At 40.8% G+C, this 20,093-nt stretch overlaps 1 protein-coding gene across 1 annotated transcript in view; it reads right to left on the reverse strand.

Annotated features, from left to right (window-relative positions):
• The window catches only part of MPC1 (mitochondrial pyruvate carrier 1), a 79,429-nt gene that overhangs the window by 35,990 nt on the left and 23,346 nt on the right, over positions 1 to 20,093 (reverse strand). Inside the window, exon 3 of the mRNA XM_044069474.1 lies at positions 9,802 to 9,898. Coding sequence (XP_043925409.1) covers positions 9,802 to 9,898 — 97 coding nt within the window. The remainder of the gene's footprint in view (positions 1 to 9,801; positions 9,899 to 20,093) is intronic.

Raw genomic sequence — 20,093 nt, forward strand, 5'->3', positions numbered from 1 at the left:
AGTCAAATATGAAGTATGCAGCAATACTGTGTTAAAACATCATTCTGGGCAGTTTGAGAGATAAACAGCACAAATACATCTTGGGTCATTCCTGAAAGCAATACACAAAATGGCACTACAAGCACGAGACTACTTGCAGCCCAGATGTAACCTATTTCATCACTGCACAAACAGTAAATAAACAGCTAATGCAATGAAAGTTGCTTGCCAATAAGACCTGTCAACAAAAGTACTCTTAACCTCTACCATGTGTGCTGTTGTCATTTAGTCCTGACAAATACCCCCCCCAATTTGCCAAATACCCCCCCCCCAATTTGCCACACCAACATTACAGCATTACAGACCAACCTGCTTTGCTCCCCAAAAGTATCCATCACCATGCAAACCTGCAGCATCATTGGCAACATCTGCCTCTAATTAGCCAGTGGAAAGGCAGATCAGTCACCACTAGGAACCATATTCTACATTCAAAATTATACAACTGAAGATACCATTTGTGTGCTTTCACATTCACACTTCCTGTACAGAGCAATTTGTGCCCACTGTACATAAAGCTCTCTTAAGAGGGGAATTCAGAAACTGCAAAGAAAAAGTACAGTTTTGTACCTACCATAAATGTAGATGTTCGAGGATTCCATTGCTGCAGTCCTTACTATTGGGTATAGTCTCAGCAGGGTACTAATGCGCATGACCGACGTCATATCCTCAGTCTTTTCTTGCCCCAGATGTCAGAAGACCCTAAAGACAAGTCCCAAAATATACTGCACAAAAAACATGTACAATATATACAAGAATATATACAAAAATATAAGCATGTAAACTCACCTACACAACCACCCCTAAACACAGAGGGAAGGAACATCTACATTTATGGTAGGTACAAAACTGTACTATGTTCTTCGCTTTCCATTGCTGCAGTCCTACTATATGGTAGAATCCCAAAGCAGAGCTGGCAAATCATAAAGAAGTAGGAGCTGACAACATGCCTTGCAAAACAGCTGTGGCAAAACCAGCCCTAGACTTAGAGTAGATAGGAAGGTGATAATGCTTAGAGAAAGTATGCACTGAACTCCAAGTAGCTGCTTCCAAAATATCCTTAGTTGCCACCCCTTAGAAATGCTGTAGAAGTGGCAGTAGCCCTAGTGGAATGAGGCCTAATCCCAGCTGGAATCTCCTTGCCATGATGGGAATAACAAATGCAATGCAAAAGCCAATCCACCTAGAAATAGTTTGTTTTGATACAGACTTGCCCTGTGAACTCAAAGCAAAAAACAAACAACTGCTGAGACTGCCTAAAATCCTTAGTCCTGCTTAAATAATAACGAATTGCCTGTGTACATCTAAAGTGTGCAAAATCTTTTCCTTTATTTTGAGGGTCTGCATAAACAAATGAATAGTTTGGTTTAAAGCCACACTAGAAACCACCTTAGGCATAAAAGGATTCGTAATGATACCCTATCCTTATGGAAAATCAAAAGGGCCTGCAACTCAGACACCCTTCTTGCAGAAGTAATAGCCAACAGAAAAGCAGTCTTCCATGACAAGTATTTCAATTCAGCAGTAGCTGCAGGCTCAAAAGGTTGTAGAGTAAGTTTTCCAACACAAAATTGAGATCCCAAGCAGGAGTAGGAGCTCGGGGGTCTTATATTCTTTGCCCTCTAAGAAACTGCTTGAACAAAGATCACGAAAACAAAGGTGGGTCACAATCATAGTGAGCTGAAATTGCTGCAGCATGAATCTTAATGGAAGAGAAGGACAAACCTTTGTCCAATAACTCAGTAAGATATTGAAGAGCCACACTCAAATTAGGCTCAGAAATCTCCAAATTCTTTGCTGTACTCCAAAATAAAAATCTCTTCCATTTTACACTCTCCTTGTACTAGGTCTTCTAGCTTCCATAATCACATTTAAAACTTGTTGAGGAAGTTGAGACCTGCTGTGTTTCAACACAGAATATGCCAGGCTGTTAGATGAAGAGAGTGAAGCTTGACATTGAGCAGATGACCGTCCTTCTGAGATAACAGATGAGGAATCAGAGGTAAAGGCCATGGAGGCTTCTTTACTAGACTCGTAGTAGTGGGTACCAGTGTTGCGAGGCCAATCTGGAGCTATCAAAATCATCCTTGGCCTGTCTTGTCTGACCTTTAATAGTACCTTTGGAAGAAGAGGCAGAGGTGGAAAGGCATACACATGAAGGTTTTTCCAACTGAAAGAAAGCTGTGTGATGAAACCCTTTGTGCAATACTTTGGCAGCTGGTGGTTTAGTGGAGAAGCGAACAGATCTATGTCTGGAGTTCCCATGACACTGTCAATTTCTGAAATACATGAAGATCCAGTTTCTGGGGATCCATGATTTGTCTGCTTAACACATCTGCTAAGGAGTTCTGTGCTCCTGGCAGAAACCTTGCCTGAAGAGTTAGTTAGTCTCCCATAAAATCATTGCTTGCCTGCATAGAGGATAAGAATGTGTTCCCTTGCTTGTTGATGTACCACATGACAGTTGTGTTGTCTGTTAGAATCAACACCTGCCCTGGAAGAAGTAACTCCTTGAAAGCCATTAATGCAAACTGGACTGCTAACATCTCCTTCATGTTGATATGTAGATGCTGTAGTCTGGCAGGCCACTTGTCTTGTATCCACTTTCCATTTAGATGAGCTCCCCAAGCAATGTCCGAGGCATCTGTCGTTAAAATCTGACAAGAATTCTTTTGAAGGCAAGGTATTATTTGAATGACAGTGTCCAAATCCTGGCAGTGCTGTGTCCATACATTTTTGAGATACCATTGTAGCTTCCTCATATGCAGTTTGGCATTGGGAAGCACCAGAATACAAGATGCCATGAACCCTAATGCTTGAAGGACTGTCCTTGCAGTCAGCACGGACTGATGAGATAGTTGATGGAAGTAAAGTGACAGACTCTTTTGTTTGTCCGGGTTAAAAGCCATCTGGGCTGCTGTATTCAGTCTCACACCCAGAAAGCACATGTCTTGAGAGGGTACTAGACTGGACTTTAGGCATCTTAGCACTGCTATAACATATTCCAGATGCTGTAGAAGGTCTTCCTTTTCTTGAGCCAGAATCAGGCAGTCGTCCAAGTAAGGATAAATTTGAATTCCTTGAAGCCTGAAGTAAGCTATCACTGGAGCCAGAACCTTTGTGAATACTCTGGGCGCAGTAGATAAGCCAAAGGGCAATGCAGAGAACTGATAATGAGAATTTCCAGCTCAGCCTTATAGGCACATGAAGGTAAGCTTCCTTGAGATCTAAAGTTACCATCCAGTGATCTTTGCCCAGCAGAGGTAAAAGCTGTTGTAACGTCAACATCTTGAACTTGGGAATGTCCAGAAAAGTGTTGGAGAGATAAATCCAAAATTGGTGGTACTAGGAACAGGCGAGAATAAAATCCTAGGCCCCTTTCTGATACAGGGACTGGCTGAATGGCCCCATCTGGAGTAACTGAGAAACTTGCTTGTGAGCCTCCTTTCTTTGTGGAGGAGGGTAACCGTGGTGAATGATATCCAACACCCATGAGTAATTAAATCCCAATTTTCTTTGAAAAGAGACAGTCTTCAATCTACTGGCAGCTGAAAAGACAGGTCATTGGGTCTGTTTACTTAAAGGACTGACCCGTCTGAGCAGGTGAACAGGCCTACCCCTAGACTGGGAATCATAACAGGGATATGTCACCCTTTAGCAGGCCAATTCTACTAAACTCTCGGGTGGCTGCACCTGCAAAAATCTTTAACAGTTTGCATAGACTTAGCTTTGTCCTCCATTTTCTTTAAAACTGCTTCCACAGACTATCCAAACAACACATCAGACTGTAAAGGAGCATCCAAAATCCTTGTCTTAACATGCTCAGCTAAATTCTGATCCTTCAACCAGGCATGCCTGAAGAACAGAACTAGTAGCAGCCACCCTCGAGGAGGCCTGTACAGCATCAAAACCACATTGCAAAGAATGCTTACCCACTTGCTCAGACACATGAACCAAGTCCAGCAACTCTTTACACTCAATACCTTCAAAGCATCCACCTTAGATTTTAATTGTGAAAGGAGATAATTCTGATATTTTAGCATGTGAAACTGACATCATGGCTAGAGAAGAAGAATACACTTTCTTTCCTTCCCCACCCATCAAGGCCCCCCTCTTTATCAGTGGGAACAGGATTTTTAACCACAGAAGCCTTAACACCTTTAGGCCCTTGAGAAATAGTTTCTGTGGGTCCGCTAGGACTCTTAAAATACTTTAGGGTACCTATCAGGCTTAACAGGAGCAGGAGGCAAAGAGTCAGATTTTCAGAAGCCTCTGCAAAACATCTTCCACCACATTCAACACAGGAGGAATAGCTAAGGGCCTATGCTGGGGCAAAACAAGAATTCCCTAAGCCTTTTCCTGAATCAGAGTAATCCTGGCCTTCCCATTTAAAGTGCTCCTCATGGAATGCAGAGTCTCTCCCTCATGGAAAGCTGTAGGAGTGGAATCATCCACATCAGAATCAGAATAGTAGGGATCTCCGCAAGTCTCTCCCATGAAGACTCTGAAGCCTCTGAACACTGTTCAAAACTATCAAACTCGGTTTTCCACCTAGGCCTCTTATCAGGCGGGGCATAGAACCTCTAATCATAGTAATCAAATCTTCTGCCATTTTAAGCATATGTTTCTAAGGTACAGAACCCGAAATGCTAGGAGAAGCCCCCACTGAAACTGAACTAGGCCTACCTCTCAAAGAAGTTTTGGCCACAGAAGGAGAGGCTCTAACTACCTTGGGAAGAGAGGGAAGAACAGTTACCTGAGAAGCCCCCTCAGCCTGGCCTACCTCCTGAGAAGGCACATCCTGTAACAGTAAAGCTTCTGCCTGAGACTCCATGGAAACTCCTGGCAAAACCTCTGGCTCCACTGAGCCTTCTAAAGAACCGACGTCCGGGACTGGTTCATCAACCCTAGGCTTCACTGTTTTGTCCTAGCATCTTCGGGCATTTTATAATTGCAACGCTTCCCAAACACTAACCTGGCACAGTCTAACCTCCTCTTAATAGTGCGTTTGTTAAACCTAGCACAAGAGCGGCAACCAACAACGCCGTGCTCAGGCCCTAAACAAGGTATACACAAGGTATGGTAATCCCTATGAGGTATCTGTTTCCCACAAGAAATACAGTTATTCACTTTTTCTGACATCCGTAAAATACTGAGGCAAGAAAACCAAAATGTTCTCCAACTCTGTTTGGTCTGAAACTCCGGTTTGAAATATTTCAGAACGCCAACCTGCTCATAAAACTGCTTCTGCATCGGACCATGCGACTGAGGATACGCCCTGACCGACGCGCAGCATACTCTGGTATTCGGACCGACTGCGGACTACTATACCCAATAGTAAGGACTGCAGCAATGGAAAACGAAGAACATCTTCAGCAGCAGGCAGCCACTCAGTCCCTGGCCCCTTCCCTTTTTTAAACTGTCCCCGGCTTTTCACCTTCCCCTTTAGTGCTACTATTGGTATCACTAATCTTACCTGAAGTGTTGGTCTATCAAATTCCCTTTTGTTAGGTGCAGCCTACCACATTGCTTTCATGTTCTACCCCACAAACAGAATTTTCACCCTAGACTAACCAATTTCCTACAGCAGCCTCCAACTATAGGTGTTGAGACAGCAGTCTTGTCCAAGAACGTTAATAAAACTAAACATTCAATAAAAACAGCAATTAGTACTTTGCATTTTTTTTTATCAGCGTTTCATTTTATAACTATTAAACTTCAGATACACAATCCCATTCACTTCCCATCCTTAAACAAGCCATATGACAATTTTACAATCATGTGATGTCACTTTAACAAACTTCATAATATGACCAGCACCATGCAACCATTAAAAGTTACAAAAATATTTAAGACTAAGAGACAAAATTACCACAATATGATAAATATCAAGCACAATAAATGATAAATATCAAGCACTTTTTAAAATCCCCATTCAGCCAGCGTATTCACTTAACCAAAGATTTAAATTTTAAAAGGGGGGGCTATACTTGTCACCCTTCAACCCTGGATATTCTAATTCAGCTTCAACTGACAAGTCCCTGCTTTTCCAATAAGATGGACCATGGACCCTTTTCTACTTTGTCCAATACTATAAATTGGAATCAATGGTCACCATGCTGTTCCACGTCTAAACAGAGCATTTGTAGTTTTATGCTTTTTATCATACAAATGTTTGTATAATATAGACCTCAGTCTTATCTACATAAAAGGCTTCACATAATTGACAGACTGCTCTGTAAGCCCCCCCGGTAGTGTCATAATCAAGTCTACCTTGCATAACTATGTCCATTTTTTTTTTTTTTTTTTTTTTTTAATATTAACCTCATTACACTAATACAATTGCACTACTACATCTGGCTTTATTTCTCCTTTCCAAGAGGTTTTTCAAATTAAATCCTTTCCTATATACTATAATGGGCCTTTCTCCCACACTTAAAAAAAATGTACCTTCTCATAGGATGTTCCAGTTCTTATTCAAAATCCATCTAATCTTGGAACTCTCCAAATTAGAGGCGGCGATTAGGGCTTTAGAATACTCATTATGGACCTCTTAATCCCATTACAATACTATTCAAAACTGTCATCCAATTTTAGACTAGACTGAAATGTCCCGTCCCCCCCCCTTCAGACACTTCATAAGTTCCTGGACCATCAGCCTAGGATCACCCCTCTTACAAAACATTCCCAAATAAATGTTCAGTCAAACTCCACCTCCAATGTGCTCATTCGGGCAGCCTGTACCAATTGCTCCTTGACTACGGCCCTTCAGCTTATATGGGTGGGAGCTTGTAAAATGCAATAGCATATTTGAATACGTGGGCTTCCTTTACACCCGTGAAACATATGTCCAATGTTTTGTCCTTTTCAATCATTATATCCAATGTTTTGTCTTTCAATCATATCCAGATAAGCCATCCTGTCCATATAGTAAGTGTGAAAGAAAAATTCTGTACTTCTAATATAATCTATAAATAACGGGTGGCAGAGGAATGAACAGACCCAATTCCGGCAAGCTGCTCAGCCACGCATCAACTCAGCAACGAGGAGGATTTGATGTTGGATATCAGATTGTGACTGAGGGGGTATACATATGTTAGGCATGAACAGAATGCTAATGGTCTTAGCATTATTTATAACTGAAGGTGATTTTAAAGTTATTCAACTACACTAACATTGAATCTCTACTTTTGCAGATTTTTTTTGTAAAAGTAGTCAATTTCGTACCAGTGTGACAAGCTAATACATGTTGACGGACCTCAAAAACATATGTATGCAAGTCAAATTTTAAAACTTAATGATACACAGGTGAATAGTGAGCATTAGGGCTACGAGGGTGGCCTAATGGTTAAGGTGTTTGCCTTGCAAACACAAGGTGAAGGGTTAGAGTCTCACAAGGGACAATTGGCTAGGCTTAAAATGGCTTGCAAGGGCAGTTAGCTTAGTACTAATCTACGAATCTATGAGTTTGTACAATCCCTCCCTGCATGCACTTTTAGGACTTTGAAAGGTTCTGTGAATTGGACTTTAGGGCCGTTTTAGGAAAAAATGGTAATCTAGTAATGTTGAACAGAGATAAGATACTGTTCATTAAGAATCGTGAATTGGGGGCTATGAAACCAGATAAGGGAGGGGGAATGGTAATTATGGAAAAAAATGGATGCATTTAATATTTTTACATAGAGCATATTAGGAATCCAGTAGATTGGAACTGAACATTTCTTAGAATTACTGGTGAGCTGAGGGATATATGTTTAAGGATGAAGTACGGAAGTTTAATATTCAGCTATTGCTGCCTCTGTAGCTCTAAACTTTTAGGAGTCTCAAACTCCATGAATCTGCTGACCTCCCCCCCCATGAGACCTACAGTGGATGGGTGGAGTGTGCCCAATATGTGGATCATAAGTTAAAACACTTAGTGGATGAGCACCATCTATGCAAGGATTTAAGTCACCTATTCTGAAACTAACTTGGTTATGACTGAGCAGTAATTCTGCACTCTACAGGATCGGAATGGGTGCAGGATTTAGAAAGAGGGGTGGACCAGGGATGCATAAATTTTGTTGCTGGACATTATATTGAATTATTTTTAGAGGGGGTAAAATATATAGGCAAAAGGAGTGTGTTGCGATGGGTTCACCAGTAAGTTCCTTTCAGCTAATATGGGGATTACAATGGACATTTCTATACATTTTACACCCACCATGCATGTATTCCATGAAATTATATTTGCATTATTTGGATGCTGCTTTTATGGTGTGGAGAGATGGTGAGGAGAACCTATTATGTACAGATGAGAGCTTATTATGTACAGATTATATTAATAAGAGTACAGAATTTTTATCTGTCACATACTCATGATATGGACAGGATGGCTCATCTGGATGCAATGCTTGAAAAAGGACAACACATTGGGCAAATGTTTCACAGGTGTACAGGTAGCCCATATATTCCAATATGCTATTGCATTTTACAAGCTCCCACCCACACAAGCAGAAAAGGGATGTAGTCAAGGGGCAATTGGTACGGGCTGCCCAAATAAGTATGCTAGAGGTGGATTTTGACTGAATTTATTGGGAATGTTTGAAAAGTGCTATCCTAGGCTGATGGTCTAGGAACTTATTGATGAAGTGTCTTTGAAAAGGGGATGGGGCATTTCAGTGGTATTCTAAAATTGGATGACAGTTTGAATAGTATAACAGGAATAAGAGGACCATAACAAGTACCCTAAAGCCCTAATCACCTCTTTAAAATTTGGAGAGTTCCGACATTCGATGGATTTTGAATAAGAACTGGAACATCCTACGAGAAAGTAATGACAGAGTGTGGGAGAAAGGCCCATTATAGCATACAGGAAAAGATTTAATTCGAAAACATCTTTGAAAAGGAGAAAAAGCCACTGTAAATCATCCAAGGATGTTTTATATGAGAGATGTAGTAGTGCAAATATATTTTGGAGTGTAATAAGGTTAATATTAATAAAATGGACAGTTAATTGTGACACTACCAGGGTGGTTTACACAGCCCAGTCAAATATGTGAAGCCTTTTACGTAGGCAAGATGGGAGTGTAAGCTCCGTAGCTGAATATATGAACATATATATAAAAAAACTACAAATGCTCCGTTTAGACATATGGAACAGCAAGGCTACCATTGGTTTAAATTTATAGTATTAGACAAAGTAGAAAACACACAGGGATGGGTCATCTTATTGAAAAAGATGAACTAATTTGGCAGTTGAAGCTGAATTCAAATAAATATCCGGGGTTGAATGACAACATAAAGTATAGCTTTCCTTTTAAAATTGAAATCTTTGGTTAGGTAATAAAAAGTGGTCTTAATGGGATTAAAAAAGTGCTGATATTTAGCACATGCACATTTATTGTGGTAATTGTCTATTTGCAATTTTTATTATACAGGTTTTTTGTAATTTTTAATGGTTGCTTGGTGCTGGTCATGTTATGAAGTTTATTAAAATTACATCACAATTGTAAAATTACTATGCATTGTTATTGTATATCCGATTGTCTATGTTTTATAAAAATAAGCGCTAATGCTATAAAGTATTTTGTTTTTTTTTGAATTGGTTGCTTTTGTCCCAATTGCTATGCTGAGCGTTAATCTACTAAATTAACTGGTTCCATCTCTTACAGCTATAATAAAATGCCTGCAGCAGTGAAGCCGTCCACTCAAGGTGCATTAACCAAAATTCCGTCCCTATAAAAAAAAAAAAAAAAAAAAAAGGAAGCAATAAAATTCACTTACCAAACGTCATTCTGCCACTGATGATCTCTGGACTTTTCTTCATATCATTCATAGCAGCGATTGGAAGCCCCCAGTTAGCCACAGGTCCCCAAAAATGCTGCAAATTAAAGGTTGAAAGACATTAGTTGACAGTAGCAAAAACGTTTAAAATTAGCTCTCTCCAACTTCAAGCAAATGTAGCTTTGTTCTTTCTCTGCCTCCTCCAAACAAAGGGAGGATTTTCATTAAAAATGGACTAGGAATCCCTAAAATTGAGACATGGTCAATACATAATTATGGGGAACACAACTGCAGACCAATACATCTGGACCAGAAGTGATATCAGATCACCAGAATCATTTGAGTAAATGGATCTTGTGTGCCCTGCTAAAAACATTCACTCAATACAAAAGTTGAGTAGATTACACAAGGACAAAAAGGTTCTTCTATGTCAGTAGATATTTTCATTTTAACTACTCCATATGGACAATGGAATAAATTTACAAAGGAAATTCCACTTGTATAGCTAGCAGCCATACAGTTACAACCTCCCCAAACATGTCTTTTGTTCCAATGCATATTAGGTGTTAAATATGCATACACAAGAGTTAAACTCCTTTTAAAAAAGTCAGTAATGCAATAGTAGGTAGGCAACTGCCACAGCAGATCTGCATATGTATACAGTACAGAATACAAAGAAAACGCAGTAGTAGCCAGCACAGGGGGAGTAAAACAGAGCAAGAACTCCAGCTGTTGCTGGAGCCCTAGTGAAAAGGGTCTACCCCCTTTTACTGTAAGATTACTCGCTGTAGCACTGGATGTGGGCACCATAGTTACTAGTTTGTGTGAATAGACTTCACGCTCTTACAGGAACTAAAACATCTGCATCATAACATTTAAGTTCTTCTCATTTTTCTGTGCAGAGGATGATGGGAGTCAGCCTAGCCTCATTTCACAAGAGAGCTGCAGTACAGCCAATTTAATGAATAGCTTTCTGAAAGTACTGCTAAAGCCAGAGCAGTAGGAATAGACCATGTTGAGGGGGATGAGTAGCCGGATGCATTTAAATCAGAAATTATATGCACAGACAAGGGCACAAACAAGGTACAGATGTTCACCTACTTTTAAACTTTCAGGACCCAAGCAATCCTTGTGCTCAGTGAAATGGGAATGTTAATAGTGGATTGAAGCACCACTTTTAGCAGCTTATGATTTACAATAAGGACAAGCATAAAAAAAATCATGGGGAAAGCAGCTACATAAAAAGATTAGAAAGCAAATAAAGGCATCTCAAGGACAGAACGAATGGAAGCTGGAAAGTGAAGTTACTAGTGATGGGGTCTTGCATGATAGGAGAAAAGTACAAGTGCAACGGTGTTCACTCAGAGGCTGCAAAAAGTTACAAGGCACTTTGTCACAAACTGAATACAGAAGCTAGAGGAGAATCAGGTACAGTGTAAAGTACGGAGCTCAGAGCAGCTCAGCTTCATCACATCTAGTACTGCTAGGCTCCATAACACCATCAGGTGAAGCCATGAGAGGTGGTAGTAGCCAGCACCTGTGAAACACTTCAAAACTGGGAGACAACAGCCCTTAGGAACCTGGGACTGATGGGTACATTAGGGTGGCAAAATGTCACAAAGGGACTTTACGGGGAGATGTTAATCTAGTTGCTTTTTGAAGTACTCCTCAATTAGCAGTGTGAAAGGCATAAATGGATAGGGCTGCAATTTCAAGTCACCAGCCTTTTCCAACAAAGTAGGTCTCCATAGAGTGTGCTAGAGCTTTCTTTGGCAACACAGCCACCGAACAATGTCATGTCTAGCAAAAGTTAACACTACACAAGTGACAACTTGGCATGCAACAACCCATGCACTCAACCAGGATGACCATCCCAAATTTAGTGCTGGAGGCACATCCAGTTATGGAGTACTGTGCATAAGTGCACAAAGGTTTACAGACTTGAGCAAAGATGAGACGTGGGATTCAAGTGTTTACATAGGGGGAGTAGGGCATTTTGTGAAGCAGGGGAGTAGGGACAAACAAAGCTGTCGATAAGGCCATAGGAAAATTCTGCATGCAGGCCCCTCACACCCAAGCAACAGTTCAGACAGATGCAGTAAAAACCCCACCCCCCCCAGGGCAAAGTCCCTAACACTGCACAGGAAACCCCACCCCCAAGGGCAAAGTCCACGGCACAGGGAGTTTACTATACACTCATACTTTACTGAAGCCCCCACCCAAAAAAGCACCACTTAGTAGCTGGACATATGCCAAGTAGGTACAATTAGTCGACAAAACCTGTGACCAAGGAGGTCAATCATGCCACTGTCTCATCCTGTCTGCAACCAACAAAAAAAAAAAAAAGGTTAAGACACTGTCAAGTGCTGAAGAGAAATGAAGGGAAGGATACTGTCCTACAGCAAGTTTGCACCTCAAATTAGTACCATTACATGCAGTGGTGGTGCTGCGGTAGCACTGTCGCCTCTCAGCAAGATGTTGTCCTGTTAGATTCTCAGCTAGAGCGTCTTGTGTGTGGAGACTTGCATGAATGGGCATACCTTCGCTGAGCGACCCCTAACTGGGAAAAGCTGAGACGCAACAGGCAAGCAACTCAAAATTCTTTAAGAGATGCTCTGGCTATAGGGAAACCTAACCCAGGGAAGCCCCAAAATCTTTACATCAGCCAATCTAATGGAGGTCAAAGAGGTGGCATTCAATTTCAAATCAAATTAAAGATCTAGCTAAAGTTGCAGCTTTAAAAAATCTGAAGGAGACATTACAAGACCAAATGTTGGACACAACCAGAATTCTAGGTTATCTATGCATATGAAAGTTTAATGATGCAGTTTACAATGCACTTAGACTGCCACTGCAAAGTTAACTTCCAAAAACAAGAAATAAGCACACGTGGAATCACCCTTATGCAGCCCATGAAGCAATTAGACCATTAAAGCAATCCAAACTTGCCCAGGTTCTTTTACCATCTCCCCATCCTATAATGCACTGCCTGTCCTGATCAAAGTTGGATGGAATTTTATTTGTGTACAGATTTACATGCAAATATTACAAGTGTGTTGTGCAACAAAAGTTTAAACATACTAAACTATCTTAGGGCGAGGTCATAGGACAGATACTGTAGAAATTAGAGGCAAAAGAATTTTCAAATCCATTAGGACTGGCTCCACAATCTGTAGGTATTTTGAGTAAAAGTATATGCTACACAAAAGTAAAAGCAACTACAGCTTGAGGACTGGTTGACTAATTTAGAGGCTTGTTTAAACACAGCCAAATAAACAAGTCACCAGTTAAGGACAGTGAACTAGCTGAAACAGTTGTGCAAGATTTGTTGTTAGTACACCACAACAGATGGTCATCCACACTACGTGTAGTGACTTTCCATTGTTAAGCAAGCCAAAAGTCTAGCAAATGACTATCGTGCTACAGTTGCAACCTTGGAAACAATTAGCTGAATTGAATTCTGTCAAAGACCAATGCAAGGCTAAAATAAATGGTGTGGATTTTCCTAGTCAGGAGTCCAGGACCATTTAGTGCAGCCTGTGGCCATAATATCATGAACTAATAGAGTCGGAACAATAATTTACTTGCATGGTGGCTTGTAGTCATTTCATTCCTTATGACCTTTTACTAATACATTTTAAGCAATGATATTTACCCAGTCTAATTACAATTGGTGTTTGCCACTTTGGCTCCTATTCATAATATTCGATTATACTGAACAGCTTTGGATGGAGATTAAGTTTACTTGCCAGCTATCTGCTTGTCTGGGAAAAGATGTTGTACATCTCTTAATTTTATTACTGCTGTTATTCTGTTATAACATTATGTATGACCATTTTTACTGTTGTACTCAATGAGAATGTACATTATACACGTACATCTGTTTTTTCTGAGGAATGGTATACTTGCTGACAGAACTATAGGGTTATTACATTCTAATGTTTTATTCTCACACGGTTATATTGCTCTAAGTCTTTATCTGTACCTCTAATGCTATTTTCCTTTCAATTGCAGAACCTGTTATCGGGTTTCACTTATCGTCAGCAGGTGTCAACCCAAAGCAAACTTCCACCTATTAATCACACTAATCACGATTGGTCTTTTCCTGACTAAACAAATACTCCAGTGTATGCGTTTGATCTATATTACACTGTCTGCACATTTGTAATTTAACTTGCCCGGGAGTGCACACTACTGGAGCCACCCCTTCCCTTTTAGTGCTTACTTTAAGCTCTATTTGTATGTGGTGATAGGTTTGCATTTATTTTATTACTTTACAGATGTGGTGAAATTCCTGTGAGGTTCTCCTCAGTTGCCTTCTCCAAAGTGACGGGCTGCTTTTTTTTAGCAGTTGGTCATCCTTGGCTCCGCCTGCTTCATATACTCAAGTCAAGCTCACCCCTTTATTTACATATTGTATTTCTATTACAACTCCCTACTACAAAACATAACTGACTATATTTTATAATTTGAAAGAATAGAACTAAGCTCTTCCCTTCATTAAAATCTTATCTTTCTCCCCCCTATGTCAGTCACTTCAACATTCAATAAAAACTCTTCAGCCTTATTTCTCATCTTAACCTTACTCTAATAATGGTAATATGAACGTTGGTCAAGCTAAACTATCACTCCACAAACTACTACCCCATATCAAAATACCCATTTACAACTACCCCATATCAAAATACCCATTTGCAACTACCCCATATCAAAATACCCATTTGCAACCACTACCTGAACCACACCCCTCTACCACTATCTACATAGGTTTCTTTCCACTCAAATACCACAAAGCCAGTTCTAAAGTGGATGCTCTCCTCACAAATTAAATTCCTCTACAAATATTTCAAAAAACTGTTAAGTCACAATTATAAAACTTAGTGGTGACCAGTTAGGGTGAAGGTTACCACTTTTCATCAAAACATAACCTCCACTTATTCTACAACTTCCACCCCCCAAACCCTCTCACCACAAACACCATTTCTTAACATAAACCTAAATTAAAAGTTAATGACCTCCATGCTTTACTAGATTTATACTACCCAACACTGCCACTACTCTGAAACCTGGCTCAAACCACATATCAAAAACAATGATAGCCCCTGGATACAACATCTTTCGACTTAACTGTGGAGGTGGTGTCGCTATGTTCAAACAAAACCTTGCACTAGAACTCATAAGCAGTTATCCTTCATTTAACACAGAAATACTTGCAAGTAAACTAAAAACATTGATCATAGTAGCCATATACATTTCCCCTGGTGATAATTCAGCTGTTGACATTCTTTGCTATCCTCAACCTTCCAACAAGAAACCATGACGACAGATTTCAATACAGACTGGACCTCACACTAGTATCCCTTTTAATTTTATAAACCTACATGGTTTATTTCAGCTCATGCAAGAGCCTACCAGAATAGATAAAACTGGTGACACTATTTTAGACTGGGCCCTCAAAAAAAACAGATCACCCATATCCTTCCAAACAGGGTGTCTCCAATAGTATCAGTGACCACATGCCTACTTATTTGCTTAGACAATCTTAGCCCACCCAAGTCCATCATCTAATTCTTAATAAAAATACCGAAAACAGTTAATTCCTTACTCCAAATAGAGTTCATCAATAACCTTACCATTAGACCACGCTTATGCTATTTCTCCCAACCAACCATACACCCCAACCTCATATTTTCCTCTAAACAATTACTGCCATCTCCCAAACCAAACGACTAGGTGTAATTTGACATTCATCTGAATCCATTAAAGACTCACATTAAACTTTGCTCTATCACATTAAGCCATTTCTGTCAAATTAAGCCAGATTAGACATAGCTAGAACTCGCCTCATAGCCACTCTATGCTTCCCCCATACTTGCCTTGCAAAGGCTGAACTTTGCCAACTTGAATCATGCTATAACAAAATTCTAGTTTGCTACAAATTCCCCACATGGGTCACATCATTGCTCCTCCCTATGACAATTAAAATGTCTAGAGCTCCCTCAATACCTATATCCAGCTTAGTTCAGCCTGACAGAACCCTAGCCTTGCAAACATTACATATGTAAGCACTAAACAACTTTGCTCTAAATACACACTTAAAGTCTCAGTAATAAACAAGGCTGGGGATTCCCTTTACTCCTATTTCCAAAACCTGGAACACTTCCAACACATGTTAAACACTACTAACCCAAAAGTTAAGACCACCTACACAGTAAACAGATTTATTCCAGTTATAAATCCAGGTCAATTCCCCCCAGATTAGTAGCCTTTTATAACTATCAGAATCATTTTTCACACTAAATTTTCTCTTTCTATACTAACCACTAAATAACAAAATTCAGAATAGTTTAAACTCTAAACAATGCTTATGGCACTTGCATAACTCTCCAGGGGAAAATACAAGCCAAACATGCTGCATTCACATGCTCAGTTTCTCACTTGGGAATGACTACATCCACCCCTTCTTGCTTGGGTAGGACTACATCCCCCTTCTCACTTATGTACCATACAACTACAATGCTGTGTGTTCAAAGACATGAAACTTCATACCAAATCAGTAGAGTTGTGCAAGGAAACCTGGCTATAGATATTAGCATGATCAGTGCTGCAGTAAACATGGGTTATATCCTACCAAGAATATGACAGCCTACTAGATTCCAAAGCACTGTCAAACACACCCAAACTGCCAGCTCGAGCAAAGCTAACTAGTTCATGTTTGGGTACCAAACCCATCAGGAAGGCTGAATCCTGAAGGAACAATGCTAGGAAAATTCACACCTTGGCACACGCAAAAAAAAAAAAGTGCACTGGAAGGGGGGGGGGGTGGCAGCTACTGTACAATACTAGAGGTTAGATCACCACTACAAATAACTTACCATAACTGTACTATGTTCATAGCCTTAACTATTTGGCTAGATTACTCAAACTTATTTGGGAGGTAGAAAAGAAAAAGGAAAAGATTGAGGATCTCCTGAACACAGATAGCAAAGCCAGATAGAGAAGGAATAAATCTTGTAATGCCTTTTATACACATGTAGAGCACTTCTAGAATCCAATCCTTTCCAAAAAGCCACAGAGTAAGGCAAGTCCCCGGAAGAGTGGGCCTTGACCCTGCTTGGAATAAGTTGTGTGGTGACTGAGGTAATAGCATGCAAGAACCATTTGACACAGGTTGCCCCTTTTTTCCCGCACAATTAAATAATCGATACGAAGCCAAAAAAAGATGGAGTTCATAGGTAGGTACTAGGCTATCGGCCCAAGGGCCTACGCAAGCCTAGCCAACAAGGTTCCCTGGCTTACACCACAAAAGTTATTTTCCTGTGCCACTGTCGAGCAGACACACAGAAGTGATCCCTGGGGCGTATTTCCCATTTCCCATCCACTCAAGATTTTTCCTTGAAGAGTGCAATTGAAGAACTTTGCTTGACATAGATGGGTAGCCTGTTCCAGAGTATGGGAAGTGTCTGGGACAGGATTCTATCCTCCAGCAAGTCCCGTTTATTGTCGTGACAAGTTTACGCCTCTAGGGCATGTAGCTTGGAGGGATTGGGATTTCTTTAGCTGTAGCATGTCCAACAGCTCTGGGTTTGACATAGCTTTATATGCTGGGCAGAGATCACCTCAGAGTTGGAGATATGCTATGAGGTCAGTAATCCTCTTTGTGAGGTACACTTTCCAGCTGCTGCAGAGGTCTTGCAAGGTACATTCCAAAAGGGGAATTGTACTCTATAATGGGTCTAACGAATTACTCTTTCCTGGATGAGAACCCTTTTATGAGGTGTGCCATGTAGAAGGACTTTGACTACTGTGGCAATGTGCCTATCAAAGGAGAGACTTGTGGCAATGTGACTATCAAAGGAGAGAGACTACTGTCCACCTAGGTCCCAAGGTCTCACACATTCGGTGTTAAGTAGATTGCTGCCTATGTGGTAGTTCATGTGTACAGAGTTTAACAAATGGGAGGACACCGCACTTTGGCATTGAGCTTGAGGCCATGGCTCTGACACCAGGCATCTGTCTCTGCGAAGCCCTTCTGTAGGATGTGCACATCATTTGGGGACTTTACTATGGCTCCTAGTTTGCAGTCATCTTAGCCAGAGGCCTTCTGTATTAGCCTATACTTCAGAGAAGTAGATACCAAACAGGAGAGGTCCCAGGAAGGAACCCTGTGGTACTTCACTGGTCACTGCTTTAAGGTCAACTCTTTAGTGTGGGTTTGTCAGTGAGGCAGTTGGCAACCCATCTTGTGACGTAGGGATTTATACCTAGATTAGTGAGTTTAGCTATAATTCCAGAATGGGGGATGGTGTCACCTTGGCAAGGTCAAGAAAGGCTGTGTGAACCACCTTACCCTCATCTATGGCTTTGGAGACTGCCTCAAAGAAGTCTCAGGAGGCATGCTCTGCCTTTCACAAACCCGAACTGGGTAGGATCCAGAGTTTGGAGGTTACCAATGTCTTTGGTAAATGAGTTCCATGATGACACTTCATGGCCTTGCAGACAAGGCTCGTCAGGCTAATAGGTCGATAGTTCCCAGGATCAGTGGTGGCTCCCTTTGAGTGGGATAACTGTTGCTGTGCACCATTCAGTGGGCAAAGCCTGATGCGAGGCTATTATTGAACATGGTGCTTAAGTGGGGAGCCAGGTCATTCTGAAGTTAGTGTAAAATGCAGCCTGGGATGTTGTCCGGTCCCCATGGATGCTGTGTTTTTGGCTTTAGAGTGCAGCTTTTACCTGCTTAGTAGTGTCATGCTAGAGAGTGAACTCGAAAAGGTGGAGAACACTCCCTCATTTTTAGGTCCAGGAAAAAAAACTGGGAGATGGATAGTTTAGCTTAAACTGGTACCATTTTAGGAAAAAACAAACCTGTTGCACATGAGATAGGAGTTGCAAACTCTTATTCCGAGTCACCCTGATACTCAGGCAGGAGTCAGAGCACTCAGTTACCAAGTTAACCTAGTCAGATTATCTGGTTCAAATGGGGAAAGTTAAATTCTCTAACAAAATTAAGATCCCAAGGAGGGGCCACCAATTTTCTTCTAGGCCTCTTATGCAAAACCACTAGTGATCTATGGGTAGAATTGCTGAAATGTCTGATACAGGACGACCAAGAAATGCCACAAGATAGCATTGTAAAACCAGAAAACTAGCCATGAATAGGTGGTCATGTTGGCTCCATCTAGAAAACCTTTCCTCATTTGCCAATACACAATTTCCCATTTGCTAATATATGATTTCCTAGTAGCAGGGTTTGCCTCCATTAGTATCTGCTGCATGTCTTAACAGGTGCCAGTGCCTAATAAAATCCCATTCAATGGAGTCAGCACAATGACCAGGGAAGATTCCTTCTGAACCTTCAGAAGTACTCTGGATATCAGTGGAAAGTGTGAAAAAGCACACAAGAACATTCTTGTCCAAAGAAAAGAAAAAAGGAATCTGTCTAAGCCTTCTTGCATGGGGTCCTGCAGCAGGATCTTTGCTCTGAACAAATAGGTACACTTAACAAGATTTGATCCATCTGCGAGGAGTTCTTAAAGACCCTTCCAAGCTAGTATCCATTTGTGAGGTGCTACCCTCGTTCTCCTCAGCTTGTCTGACAATTTTCTCAGACAGAATGTAGGAGGTCTACAGTAAGAATGTACTGTTAAGGCATCCTACATCACTAGTCTGCAAGGGGGTATAAGGCCAGGATTTAGGAAAATTTACTGCATACAAGGGATCTGACAAACTCCAGCAATGGGATTTGAAAAGAAAGTATGTTGGGACAAAATAGGTCAGATACCATTATATCCTTCTCATGTGGGGCCTTGCCAGAGGTATCATGCGAAACTGATGCCATGAGACTCAAAAATCCTAAAGTATTCCCCTCACAGCGAGAGTGGAAAACCTTAGAAAGGGATTTTGCCTGTGGAAAAGCTCTGAACAAAGATGCTCAATACATCAGGCACACAAGTGCATTGAGGAATCAAAAAAACCGAATGTTCTCTTGGAATTCCAGCTCCCTCACCAATGAGACATTTAACACTTTTGAAAGACTGTGGAAAGATTAGTCTAAATATGGAAAATTTTGGATACCATGTAGTCTGCAATGAGCTGGGTAAAGCATAGAACTTGTAGCATAATCCAGGCAAGCTTCAAATAACTGAAGTCTGCATGAATAGCCAAGTGAACAGCATCCTAAAATCTAGTGTTGCCAAGAAACATGAGGATGATGCAACATGTTATGAAGAGACATCCTGAAATTAGGCGCTGGGTTTTTTCACAGTGACCCAAAACTGTTCAAACATACTCTT

Source organism: Protopterus annectens, chromosome 1.part0, assembly GCF_019279795.1.
Source record: "Protopterus annectens isolate FY-2018-M chromosome 1.part0, PAN1.0, whole genome shotgun sequence".
Classification (NCBI taxonomy): domain Eukaryota; kingdom Metazoa; phylum Chordata; order Ceratodontiformes; family Protopteridae; genus Protopterus; species Protopterus annectens.